The sequence below is a fragment of the Neophocaena asiaeorientalis genome, unplaced genomic scaffold (genome assembly GCF_003031525.2).
Source record: "Neophocaena asiaeorientalis asiaeorientalis breed wild unplaced genomic scaffold, Neophocaena_asiaeorientalis_V1.1 scaffold254, whole genome shotgun sequence".
NCBI classification, from domain to species: Eukaryota; Metazoa; Chordata; class Mammalia; order Artiodactyla; family Phocoenidae; genus Neophocaena; species Neophocaena asiaeorientalis.
The window spans coordinates 515,950-528,981 of record NW_020174705.1 but is presented as its reverse complement, the minus strand read 5'-3'; the positions used below and the strand labels follow the sequence as shown (position 1 = coordinate 528,981).

Below are 13,032 nucleotides of genomic sequence, written 5' to 3'. Positions count from 1 at the left end.
GGGGAGGAGGCAGCGAGCTGTGAAGGCCACCGATGCCTATCGTGGCTGCAGGGGCTGGCAGGGGCCCAGCGGAGGCCACGCTGGGCGAACAGCCCTGGGCCACAGAATGTGGGGGCACCGTTGAACCACAGAGGGAGCGGCCTCCTGCATGAATCTGGCATTAGGCCTGTCCTGCCAGATGGGGGCTGAAGCATGTCCAGGGGTCCCTGTCCACAGCCCATGTGCAGAAACACAGGCCTGACCAGGGCTGTGACCGTGCACACCTACCTGCCTCCCCCCGCCCCACTCTGCCCCCCCATAGAAAGCTCCCCACTCTCTCCCCAGACTCCGGCCCCCTAGGGAGGGCCCAGTCCACAAGAGGAGGTCTGGACACTGTCCCCCTGATGCTCAGTCTGGGGACATTTCTGCAGAAGGTGACGCTAGACCAGCGAGGGATGAAGGAGGCCCAGACGGGGTGTGAAGGTGGTTTCCATTTTAATGTCCACAACTGTGATCACTAAAGAGCCATGACCCTCTGCTGTGCTTGTGTGGCCCCAGAGACGGGTGTGGCCACGGCGGGTGGGGTCTGTCCACGGGCATGCTGGGGCAGGTGTGGGGCCAGGCAGCAGGCATGGGGTTGGAGAAGGGCCCCTGTCTGTTAAGGACAGAGATATCACCAGGGGCTGTGGTCAGACCTCGGCACCCGTGGGGTTCTGCAGGCCAGGGATAGCCTCAGGGGGCCAGGAGCCCCCAGGCCCACCACGGGTGCCCCAGCTGCCAGGAAGGACAGGGTCCTCTGGGGCCTGGAGGGGAAGACCCGGTGGAGGGACACTGGAGTCAGCCTCACACTTGGTGGTGTGGCTGGACAGAGGCTGGGCTGCCAGCATGCCGGGTGGCTTGGGGGTCCCCCGGACCAGCATGGGGCCCAGCTCCGGCTGCCCCCAGAGCCCTGGGGGCACCTCATGCGCCTTGGTGGGTGCCCGTTTCACAGAGAGGTCGAGGGGAGTGTCAGGTGGCCGCACGGCCCGCTCCAGCGCCTGGTGGATGGTGAGCAGCTCCCGGCGGATCTTCCCCAGCTGCTCCCGCAGAGGCCGCGGGGCCAGGCCCCCAGCAGGCGCCAACTGGCCCAGGCGCTGTTCCACCCTGGCACAGTCACCAAGGGCCCGAGTCAGGTCCTCGCCCACGTGCCCAGGGCCCCCCAGCACCAGGCCCAGCGGTTGCTGGGGCAGGGGGGCCGCAGGACCAGGGCTCTCAAGGTCACTTAGCTCCTTGTCCTCAGGCCACAGCATCATGGAGGGGCCGGTCCTCAGGCTGGGGGGCAGAAGCCAGTCAGGAGGCTGTGCTGCGTGCACAGTGCCCCACCCCCTTCACGCCCCTGTCCAGCCTGGCGCCCTGGCCTAGGGCCTCGGAACCCCAGAAGGAAGGACAGTTTGGCTCTCTGGTCTCAGTCTCCCCTCTGCGGCCTGAAGCCCCTATTCCTGGTGACTGAGCTCCAGCTGGGGGCCCAGCCACCCTCCCCCCCAGCCCTCTTCCCACCTCTCCTAACACCCCCACGACTGGGGCCCCTGACACCCACCTGCTCTGGGAACTGAATTTCATCCTGCTGCAGGGGTCCTGTGGGGGTTCTGGCCTGCCTCCCGGGGCCAGCTTCCTCTTGGGGTCGCTCTGGGCAGGCCGCTCCAGCTCCGCCTCCTTTCCCGGGTCCCTGAGAGCACCACGGGGCCAGGGCCCACCCAGCCCAGGCACTGGCAACTTCAGCAGCCCAGGGATCAGAGTCTCGGGGGGCCCTTTGGGCGGGGCGGAGGGCTTGGCAAGGGCAGTCTTGCCTGCCGGTAGCCCCAGGCTGTGCTCCAGGAGTAGGGGGTAGTACAGGCGAGGGACCAGGGCCGGGCGCTCTGGGGGCTGTGGGGCAGGGAAGGCAGTGGCCGGGGGCAGTAGGGGGCTGGCTGAGGCCAGGAAGGGCACGTGGGCAGCAGCGGCCAGGGAGGGCCCCAGGTAGGAAAAGAGGCCCGGGCCGAGAGGGTAGTTGACGCCCAGCAGGGACAGGTGGAGGCTCTGGGCCTCAGGGAACTCCCCGGGGGTGGGCGGGGGGTAGCAGGGGACACTGCTCTCAGGGCCCGTGGCAGGCACGTCCACCCCGGACGTGCTCCTCGGGCCCCCACCCCTCCCCGGCTTCCACGACTCGGCCAGGAGGCCACCGAGGCTCACACCCTTCTGGGGGTCCCTGGCCTCAGGGAGCAGTGTCTCTGGGGACCCCTCGGCCCCTGGCCTGGGGCCCCCAACCCAGCGGCGCAGGGAGAAGACATCGGTGACCATATGGTCGGGTGTGGCGGGAGCGTCCAGCGCTCCTTGGGGCCGGCCGCTGGGGTCCACGGGGTCCGAGGAATCCGTGGGGTGGCCTGGGGTGGGTGCACGTGGCCGGGACGCGGCCGATGCCCGGCGGCAGGCCCAGTCGGGGGAGTCCAGCAGGAGGGAGAGGGAGTCCTTACAGAGGCTGTACTTCATGTGGTTGTAGAGGTGGGACTTCTCCAGGCAGGTGAAAGGGCACTGGAAGCACTTGTAGTTGTAGGGTTTGCCCCAGGGCCGTGGGATATAGTGTGGCTTCTTAGGCTTCCTCGCCCGGGCCCGTGTCCCGGGGCCCAGGCGGCATGAGCCTGCCTCTCCGGACATGGCAGCTGCTAACGGGCAAGCCCCGGCCCCATGGCCACCTGCGGACAGGGCCTCGGTCATTGCCAGCCGCCCCGGCCGATGCCCCCTCCCCTCCGTCACAGCTCAAGGCTAAGCATCCAGGCACCGGCACCCGCCCCGTCCCCCTCCCTGGCCTCTGCCAGCAGAAGTGGCCTCCCTGCCTCACTCTCTGTAGGGTCAGCAGACACATGGCAGAAAAAATGCAGGATGCCCAGGTAAATGGGACTCGGGTAAACGGGAAATACTTTTTTAGTATAAGTATGACCTAGCCAATATTTGGAATGTGCACTAAAAAAATTATTTGTTGTTCATCCGAAATTAAAGCTTAAGTCCTGTACTTTATTGGTTGACCCTACAAGCATCTCTCCCCTCAGGCTTGGTCAGTCCCCAGCAGGCCCATTTCTGGTGTGATTCCATCCACGCCCATCTCCCCGACACCAGCAGAGCCCGGGTCTCCGTCTACCCCACAGGCACTGGGTGAGTGACTGGAGGAAGTCAAGTATGACCAGACTCACTCCTGGGGACACGGCCCTTCCTTGTCTTAACCCCTCCAGAGACTTTCCTGCCCGCGGGAAAGCCAAGATAAGAGCCGTGAGATGAGAAACCAGCAGAGGTTCTGAGCGCCTGTTTACACAGTGTCCCTGGTCTGCAGGGCGTCGGGTGGGCACTGTGGTCTCTGAGGGGGCCAGTCTTGCGTGGGCCAGGCCAGGCTGGGGGGCGTGGATGTCCAGCATGGCCTCACGGCACAGCCACCTGCTCAGCCTGGCTCCATCTGGGTGGCTGCCGGCAGGTCGGCAGCCGAGCCTGCAGCGGCCGAGCTTGGCCAAGACCCTCCTCTCCCCATGCCCCCGCACGCTTGCTCAGAAGCCGCTCTGCACTCCATCTGGGCTGCCACCTGGGCTGTCCACCGCCCCAGTGTGCGCCTCAGCCGGGTGCTTAGCGAATGTGTGCACACAAGCGTACAGCTCCCGCTGAGCCCTCCTCACTCAGCGCCTGGAGGGACCACCTCTGCACGGCTGGCCTGACTCGGAACAGAGAGCAGGGCGGCCACCAAAATGCAAGGGGCCCAGGCACACGAGGCTCACACTCCACTCAGAGTGGACGGGGTCACTGCACACATGAATACACTCGGCACGGCCGGGGGTGTGAACAGGCATAGGGTGCATGCACACACACACACGCACACCCGAGGACACACAGGGTCACAGTCACTCACGGATGTAGACACATGTACACTTGCTCTGCTCCCGGGGTTCAGGGATGGCCAGGGCACTGAGCAGGGCAGGGCTGGGGTAGCTGGGCAGCCTTTGGGAGCAAGCTGTCCTCCCCGCTGGCCTTCGGGCTCTGTACATGGCAGGCAGTCATGTCTGCTGCCCCCAAACACTGGATGGGCACCCCCATTATGGAAACAGCCACAGGGGTGGAGAGGGCTGCCTGTCCAAATGGGCCCTGCGGAGGTGGGGTTGGCATGGCCATGGCTAGAGTGTGGAGAGCAGGGTGAGCAGAGGCTAAGTGAGTAGCTTGTGCAGGGATGTCCACATCGGGGAGGGGACAGGGCTCCAAGAGGAATGCATGGTTGGGAGGAGGGGGCTGTGCCCAGGAGAGGAACTGGGGCTCCCTTAGGGGCTGCAGACACTCCCTCGACTTGGTGGTGGGTGCAGAGGCAGGCCCCATCCCTGCCCCCCACCCCCCCAAGATACAGATGACAAATGGGTGTGTGTGCTCTGGAGACAGAGGCGGCTGTGCTGGGGCCATCGATCACCCAGCCCTGGGAGCCACACAGCTGTGCCGCCTGGTGCCACCACCCGCCCCACTTCCCAGCCGGACCCCTGAACTGGGGGGGCTCCTCCTAGGCCTCTGGACTAAGGGGGCGAGGGGCCCCTCCTGTGCTCCCGCTTCAGATCAGTCACCTGGCTTGGGGTGGGGGGGCTTGGTTGGGAGCCATCTCAGCACCTGCTGACCCCACAGGGGCCCAGAGAACACCTGGCACCTGCCCAGCGTGCTTGTACACAAGCAGAAGACACCCACAGACAGCAGCACACACCCCCAAAGGCACATTCATTCGCACATGTGTCCCAACCCGTGACTGGGTGCGTGTGCCCAGGGCGGCCTGCACCCGCAGTGTGCCTGCGCAGACACCTGGTCCCACTAACCTTTCCCTGTCTGGGGCAGAACTGGTGGCAGGCCAGGCACAGGAGGCCTCACCCCAGGGTGGGAGAGGGGGCACCCAGTGCTTGGAGCCACCACCAGCCACCAGGGGATTGATTATCGCTCACCCATCCCGGCTGGCGCCCTTGGGACTTGGCAGCACCCCACAGGGCGTGGTGCAGAGGAGGTGACCAGGCTCCTCCTCGGCTGAAGTCGAGACCCCAACTCCCTCCCCCCTTCCCTCCACAGCGGAGCCCGGAGGGCGCCCTCCTACAAGGATGGGTCTGCTGCGCCCTGATGGTCCCGGTGCGCCGAGCCTGGACGCCGCTAAGTGGGGGACGTGGGGACTGGGGTTGCCCCGCCCGCGCCCCGACAAGCTTGTACTGAGGAGCGGCCCCCACGCGGTCTGCGGTCACTCACTAGGCAGCGAGTCCCCGAAGCCTCCGCCACGGACCGCGTCCCCCCGACGCCGACTCGCACCTACAGAAGTTGGCGGCGGGAGCGGCCGCGCGTGCGCCACGGCGCCGGGCTCCGGGGGGCGCAGCGACCTCCGACCCGGGCTCGCGGTGGGGGTGGGGGTGCGAGCGCCGGAATGTGCCCCCCCCCGTCTCTCCCACTTCCCTGCCCACAGTCGCCCCCTCCGCGCACTCACCGGCCTCGCGCGCCCGGGACCCGCTCAGCAGTCTCCGCCGCGCCGACAACTCCTGGATGGAGCCGTGGCCGGTGACACCAGTGGCGCCACCAGAGCAGGGCAGGGACGGGTAGCGTCGCGGCGGAGCCGAGAGTGGAGACGCAGGTGTGCTGCCGAATGAGGGGCTCCTGGCACCGTCCCCGCCCCCTTCGCCTGCAGGCTGCCGCGGGGGTGCGCAGAGGCAGCCAGGTCTCCCGGGGTCCCCAGAGCAGTGTGATGGGGTGTCAGCGGCCGAGGACTCAGGGAGTGGGGCCGTCAGCACTCATCCGTCAGGGCAGGGCTCTGGCCCCTGACAGCCCCTCCGCCTGAGCCAGGGCCTCTGGGCTGAGCCCCGGGACAGGGGGACCTTGGAGAACAGAGCCAGCCTGGGGAGGGCTGCAGCCCAGTCCGAGAGGGGACAGAACTTAGCTCGGGGAGGGCTGCAGCAGAGAGCCGGCAGCAGAGCCCAGCACACACGGCGAAGCAAGCCTCCTTTTCTGGCCAAGACTTGCCTGCAGTACCCTTCCCACTTCTCCAAACAGAAGGTCTGCACCCCCAAACCTCTGTCCTGCCCACTGATGGCCACTGGCTCAGAAAGAGGGTCACATGCACTCACTCCCCCTTTCTAGAAGCATCACCCCCCAGCCCCCAATCCTCACTCCCCTGGCAGGTGCCCAAGGAGGGCTGCATCTGCCTGCTGTTGGCAGGACTCCTCTCCACTGGCTGTCCCTCCTGGGAGGACCCGGGTGAATGAGGCGGGGCCTGGGAAAGGGCCCACCAGAAAACCCCCGCCCCTAATGTCCTCACGGCCAGAGCTGCTCCCAGCCCCACCTCCCAGGGTACTAGACTCCATGTTGATCCCCGAACCATCCAGACTTAACAGTCTGGAGCCCACTTCTCAGCTGGGTCCTAGCGGAAGTTCATCTGATCAGCCAGGACCATTCCAGAAGTGGACACAGATACTCAAGACAGGCCAGTCATGTTTCTCAAGAAATTTTTGCCTTTGTTCAGGGGAAGGTGCCTTAACCCAGAGATGAGCGATGTGCCATCTCAGGCATGGGGTGGGGTCTGCCGTCGGAGGGGTGTGTGCTGCCCCAGGCCCACTCTGTGGAGGCACAGAGGTCCCTGTGAGTGTCTACTTGGCCTTCCCTGTAGGCTCAGCTACAGGCTCCTGGGGTATCTCAAGCTCAGCTTGGGGGGCTGGGGTGCTTTGGGGAAAAAAGGAGTATCCAGTAGGGGTCTGTGGGATGGAGAACACTAGGTCCAGAGTCTAGTGCCTCCTGGGCCCTGTGAACCTGGCCTCAGTTTCCCCAGCTGTGCAGGAGGGTGAGAGGCCATGGCCCAGTTGTTGGGGCTCTGGTCAGCCACGACAGACATCTGTAAGGAGCAGGGTGCCATGTCCTGGGGGTGCCCAGTGCAAGGACACTGATGTGAGGGTGACTGCTCAGTGCCACCTTCTCTGACACAACCTGGGGGACCCCATTTCTCCCCATAAAGTCCACAGGGCAGAGTGGGGGCCTGGAGGACTGCTGTGGGTGGCAGAGCCCACCAGCCTTTTCCTCTCTGCCCGCCTGGCCTGGCCCAGCTGACCAGCTGACCGTGCAGGCAGCCCCAGGCCGGGAGACAGCTTGAGCAGTCGTCACGCCAGCAGCCCTGTGGAGAGTGGGGGCCGGGAGGCCTGCTCCTTCTGCACACAGACCCCACTCCGGACATACTCAGCCAGGCCCAGGCCCCTATCTTGGGCACTGCCCAGAGAGGGCAGGGGGCAAAGGTCACCCTGAGCCAGTGGGGGTGGGGGTGGGGGGTCTCAGGGACGGCTCTGTGCTTCCTGGCCCTGCACTGCTGACTCCTCTGAGGGTCTGGGGAGGCCATGCTGCCAGCACAGGGGCCGGGCAGGTTGGAGGGTGTTACCGTCCTCCAAGGGAAGGGAGGGGCCTCTCAGGGTGCGGAGGGGACAGCCCAGTGAAGCCAGGTGACCAAGGAGCACCGGAGAGGGGGGAGGAGGCCAGGCCTCAGCATGTTGGGAAAAGCAGGAGTCCAGGGAGGGCAGCTCAGAAGAAGCCGTGGAGGCCGCCTCTGTGGATGGGCCTTTCCAGAAGTCTGGGTGGGAGGAGAGGTGTCGGCATCTCCAAGGGGCTCAGCACCTGAGAGGCATGACTGGGCTTCCAGGAGGGGTCTTGCCAGGGGTGCAGGTGGGCCCTGAACTTGCCCCAGGGGTCCCGAGAGCTTGGCCATGGCTGCAGCCTAATGGCCTGTACACGGGTGTGCGAGTCAGGTCAGCCCATCAGGTGCACAGACTGTCTTCCGGTCTGCAGCCAGGCGAGGCCGGACAGCAGTGCCAGCCCCTGTGCCCCTGTGCTCTCTGCCTGAGGCACTCCCAGGCACATCTGCTCCCTCACAGCTGGCACAGTGTGCCTAGGGCCTGTCCCACTTTCCACCAAGGAGTGGGGCGTGGTGGTAGGTCATGACCCACCCACTGGACCCCACCCTGTAACATGTTGGGGAAAGCTTGGGCCCAGGGAGGTGGCCCCTGCTCCCTGAGGCAGTGCCAGGGATCCCCGAGCTTTGGGGCTTGGTCCCCCATGTGACCTGAGCCCTGAATCCCCTGCCCATGCTCCTTGGGCATCAGTCCCCTTGTCTGCAGATTGGATGGTGGAAGACTTGGTCTCTGGGTGCTTCTGGCACCAGTGGGGTCCTAGGGAGCAGTCTTCTCAGCTTATCCTGGTGCAGGGTGGGGTGGGGACATGCAGCCCCTCTCTCTGCCCCCAGCCAGAGGCATTGTGGCCATTAACATCCTCTGCCTGCTTGCCCAAGGCCGCCCGCCTGTCACCTCCGTTAATGCTGGTACTTGTGCGCCAGGGGCACGTGGGCAGGACAGACAGTGGGTCCAGGGAAGGCAGGGGGACGGCGGTGCAGTGCCCAGGGCAGGTCTGTCTCCTCCCCTCAGTGTCCACACATGGCCTCACCAGGACAGGTGTTGGGGCTGGGCCAGCCTCTGCTTGCCCCGTGGGTAGAGGGACGGTGGTAGAGCCTCTAGGCAGGGTTTGGGAGCCCCTGGGAGGGGTCAGTGCCATGCAGGATGATGGCCACGGCGCATGTTCACCCTCTCGCTGATGAGCTCTGGGACACATGGCAGCCCCCAGAGTGTCTGAGGGCCCCTCCACAGGCCAGTGCGTGAGTTGTCCTTGGCACTTCCTTCTCCTTGCCCATCTGAGGTGGCCTCAGGGACCCACGGCTTGGTCCAAAGGGGCAGGGTTGGGACTTCCCTGGTGGTCCAGTGGTTAAGACTCTGAGCTCCCCACGCAGGGGGCCCTGGTCAGCGAACTAGATCCTGCATGCTACAACTAAGACCCAGCGCAGCCACATAAATAATTTTTAAAAACCCAAAACACCCACAGAGGGGCAGGGTCACACCTGAGGGCCCTGGGTGCCAGTCTGAGTCCAGTGAATCTGAGGGCACTGGGGAGCCACAGCAGGTTCACAGCAGGTCTGTGAGGGAGCAGCAGAGCCAGAGAGATGGTGCTGGGTGACTGACTGTGTGGAGAGGGCTGCAAGCAGGTTTGGGGAACTCCACTATAAACCTCTGAGGGGGGGCGGTGTGGCCCATGGCGGGCACATGCAGGGCCCAGATATTCTCCAGGGAGTGTATGGGGGTGCTGCCCAAGCTGGTCCAGGGATGTGGGGTGGAGCGGGCCCCCCTGAGGGAAAGGACATTGGCTGGGAGGCTCCTGGCACCGGGGACCCCAGGAGGCCTCTGGTCCCAAACCTGTTCACTGCACCCCTCCCCCAATTAGCTCCCTCCTCTGGAAGTCACCCCGGCCAGCGCTCCCTGCATGCTTGATTAGCCGGCCACCCTGGGGTGAGGTGGGGTGGGGTGCGATCTGATCCTCCATCTGCCTCAGGCCCTGGGATGGAGAGGCTCCTGGACGCTCTCTGGAGGCGCCAAGAGAGGCTGCAGCGGGAGTGAGCTCTCCGCTATGAGAGGCATGCCAGCTGGGGCAGGGGCCTTTCCAATCACTGAGGGAGCAGCCTGGCCAGGCGAGTGGGAGGAATGGCTCAGGCCGCCGAGCCCCAACCTAGAGCCCCCACCCAGCTTCCGAGCTGTCCTGGCAGAGCAGCGCCTGGGGCCGACAGCAACCATATGTTGGAAGAGGAGCTGCGCAAGTCCCTCCGCGGCCCCCGGGGCCCAGCCTTCCTGGGCCTGTCACAGGCGATTTTCCCTGCCTGAGTGGCAGGCCGGCCAGCGGGCGGGGTGGGCGGGGGCTGTAGAGCCTGTGCGTACTCTGGGTCTGTCCCCCACGGCTCTTGACACTGACCCTGCCAGTCGGGGCAGACGCAGGTGCTGGGCCTGGAGTGGGAGACCCCGACATCCCGCCAGACACCCGCCCCTTGCGGTCACCCCTGTCCAGGTCAAGGTCGGGGGCCCAGAGAGGAGCCCGGGAGAGGAGGTGGTCAGCGGGACCAGACCCGCTGCTCCGTCGTGGGTGGGCGCCCAGGGCAGGCGGGAGAGTCAGCCCAGCGCCCAGAGCCGTGCGGGGGAGGCGGGAGGCCGCAGCTAATTTGTACACTAAGTGCTTCTGACAGGGATGCCTCACAAGTGAGAACACAGCACCACCCGCCTCAGGAAGGCCACCACGGCCAACGGGTGGGCAGCCAGGCGGCCTGGGTGAGGGGCAGGAAGGGGGTCGTGGGGGGATCTGGCCCAGCAGAGACGGGGAGGGGACCGGGGGTGTGGGGAGTGGGGGTGGGCTCGGGACGAGGGGCCCCTGTGGCCGGAGGGTCAGAGACTGAGGCAGGGAGCGGGGCCGGGCGGTGTGGAGGCGGCTTGCCCTCTTCCGACCCTCGTCCACCCCTCGCATAGGCCTTGGTCCAGGTGCCACCCGATGAAGGCCGAAGGCCCAGCAGGCCAAGTCCAATCCTCAGGCCGGCTCCCCCTCCTTCGAACCTCATCACAGTGGCCGCCCCCGCCCCAGGCCCTGACCCCGCCCCTGGCTGGGTCCCCACCTCAGCCCCCACCGGCACCTCCCGTGAGCTTCTGCGTCCCCACCGCGGGGGGCCCCCAGCTCCCATTTCCCTCAGCCCCTCCCTGCTGGAGCAGGGGTGCCAGGGGAGCGGGCGCTGGCTGGGGTGAGCCAGGGTCTCCAGGCCAGCCGACAGGATGGGCACGCAGCCCCCACCCCACTGTGGAGACCCCTGCCAGACCTCTCTGATCTTGCTTCCTAGGCCATCTTGGGGCTGGAGAAACGCGGGTTCAGGCTGCCCGGGACATCCCAGTAGTGATGGGGGAGCCCAGCCCCCACCCCACGGGAGAAGGTCCGGCGTGGCCGCGCAGCCGTGGAGCAGGGCGGGCGTCTCTGGGTGCTGAGGGGAGATGTGTTGTGGCAGCTCCCCTGCTGCCCGAGGCCCGCCTGGAGCCAACACTGCTGGTGGCTTTAATTGCTTTCACATACGATAGGCTGGCCTGTGACAGGCCTCTTACACCCGCCAAGCGGCCTCTGCACCCCAGCCCCCCTCTCGGCCAGGAGGCTGGGCCCGCCGCCGTTCCAACCTGGGAGCCCAGGCTGGGGCTGCAGGCTGTGTGCCTGGTCCTGGCTGCCATCTGTAAAATGGGACAGGAGGGAGGGGGCACAGGACCCCACCACCTGCGGGAGACAAACTTTTCTCCCTGCCCCTCACTCCTCTGCTCCGTCCATGACTCTGATGGATCCAGACAGGTACCCTGAACGCAGATGGCTCTGGGAAAAGCCGAGCACACATACGGTCCTTCTGAGGCTTCGTGGGGACCAGTCCGCCAACCACTGTGGGGTCTGGCCTGAGCCTCTGTCCCACCTGGATACCCAGTCCTTCCTGGGATGCAGGCAGCTGGTGAACAGGGTACCCCTAAAGGCTCCCTGTGAGGCTGGCCTGGGCACTGGCTCAGCCACCCCGAGGAGCTGTCACCAGGTGGGCCTTGGTGCCCTTCAGCCCTTGGAGGACAGGTGAGGGGCCAGGAACCCCTGGGAGAGACAGATGAGGAGGAATCCTTACAAAACAAAACATTTTTATTTGGTCCATCGGAGCCTGAGTCTGGAAACACCCATGGAGAATCATCCTACAGGGATGGTACTGACGACTGATAAAATAGCCTCTGTGTCAGAAGAGCTGCCGTATGTACAGGGTTAAAAATACTCACAGCTCAGAGTAAAAGGAGAATAGAAAGGAGGCCCAAAGGGGAGTCTAGTGCTTCTGGGTGCTTCTCCAGGTGTAAACCCACCCGCCTACAAGTCCCACGGGAAGCGAGGGGCCACAGACTGGGCCACCTGCTGCCTGGGGGCTGCAGGACAGTGAGGCCAGGCGGCCCAGGAAGCCGGCCTCAGTCATCCTCAGGCAGACACAGAACTCAGGGCTGAGCAGCCACAGGGAGGACGCTGGGCTTCTGAGGTGTGGAGGGGCTGGGAAGGGCCACACCCTGCATGTGCCTGGACAGGGCTGGCCAAGGATTTCTCCTGGACTGTTCCTCCCAGCAGAGGTCAGGTGGTGCTGAGGACAAACCCCCTCACCAAGCACAGGGCTGGGCCTGGGCTCAGGACCACCTGACCCACTGCCCCAACCCCAGCCTGGGGCATGGCTTCGATCCTGGCTGGCGCTCCAGGAATTGCATAGTGTCCCTCCCCACCACTGCTTGAGCCCATGGTCGCCAGGCACCTGCCTCCTGGGACACTGCTGGGACTCCAGGAACCACTGCTTGCCTCATGAGGGCTTGGCGGGAGATGGGACCTAGGGGCAAACTGCGGAGAAAAGGCTCCTGACCTCGTGACCCACAAAGGGGGTGGGTCCCTGCTCTCATCTGGGGTTCTGGCCTGACCCCACAAGGGGGGGTGGTCCCTGCTCTCACCTGGGGTCCTGGCCTGACCCCATAAGGGTGGGTGGTCCCTGCTCACCCCAGGGTCCTGTTCTCTGACCCCTCAAAACAGGGGCGGTCCCTGCTCCTACGCTGGGGTCCTGGCCTCTGACCCCCCAGATTTGTTTTTGTGAATGGAGCTCTTTGCTGCCAGGCAGGAGGCCCCAGGCCATGGGAAGGGGCAGCCTTACCTTGGCCCTGGCAATCTGGGCCAGACCTCAAGGTGGGCTGGTCAGAGGAGCTGGCACACAGCTCCCTCGAGCTAGAGGCCGCTTCGAGGTATTCTGCTTGGTGGCTATGAGGCCCTGGGTAGGAGGGAGGGGCAGGAAGGAAGGCCCAGGGGAAGCTGCGCCATGCCGCTGGCGCTCCCTGGGTGGGGGTCCTGAGATTCTGGTTCAAGCATCCTGTGCTGGGGTCGTCCTCGTAAAGTGCATGTGGGGGCAGGCAGGTGGGGGCAGGGTGGTCACAGCGGCCGGGGCCCATGCAGGCCAGCAACCTCGGGCGTGAGTGGGGGGCTGTGGCTGCCCTTGGAGGCCGTCCAGTCACTGAGGAAGGCCTGGGCCGCCTTGCGGTGTGCCAGGCGGTGGGTGATGGAGAAGCCGGCGTTGCCCTCCAGCTGGGACAGGATCACCAGGACCTGCCTGGGGGAGGGGGGCCGAGGAGGGCC

General features: G+C 65.6%; 2 protein-coding genes across 5 annotated transcripts in view; both read right to left on the bottom strand.

The window, feature by feature from the left end:
• Positions 1-455: 455 nt before the first annotated feature.
• PRR35 (proline rich 35) lies at positions 456-6,045 on the bottom strand. 3 transcript variants are annotated; one of them, XM_024759662.1, is made up of 3 exons: positions 5,468-6,045; positions 1,556-2,687; positions 456-1,290 (listed from the first exon to the last, which is right to left on the bottom strand). In XM_024759662.1, the coding sequence occupies exons 2-3, from the start codon at positions 2,647-2,649 to the stop codon at positions 669-671; spliced, it is 1,716 nt and encodes a 571-aa protein (XP_024615430.1). In that variant the 5' UTR covers positions 2,650-2,687; positions 5,468-6,045; the 3' UTR covers positions 456-668. The 3 variants fall into 3 exon arrangements, with proteins under 3 accessions (XP_024615430.1, XP_024615432.1, XP_024615431.1); XM_024759664.1 differs by having other exon boundaries at positions 456-1,122; XM_024759663.1 differs by lacking the exon at positions 5,468-6,045 and adding an exon at positions 5,236-5,283.
• A 6,783-nt stretch (positions 6,046-12,828) lies between these two features.
• The window catches only part of CAPN15 (calpain 15), a 19,497-nt gene continuing 19,293 nt past the window's right edge, over positions 12,829-13,032 (bottom strand). For both annotated transcript variants that reach the window (XM_024759709.1, XM_024759708.1), the window contains one exon: positions 12,829-13,032. This exon is cut by the window's right edge and continues 305 nt beyond it. In XM_024759709.1, coding sequence (XP_024615477.1) covers positions 12,829-13,032 — 204 coding nt within the window.

Coding starts and splice junctions, on each gene's coding strand:
- PRR35 (XM_024759662.1), bottom strand. CDS start 2,649: ATGTCCGGAGAGGCAGGCTCATGCCGCCTGGGCCCCGGGACACGGGCC. Junction 1,291..1,555: donor AAATTCAGTTCCCAGAGCAG/GTGGGTGTCAGG, acceptor TCTGCCCCCCAG/CCTGAGGACCGGCCCCTCCA.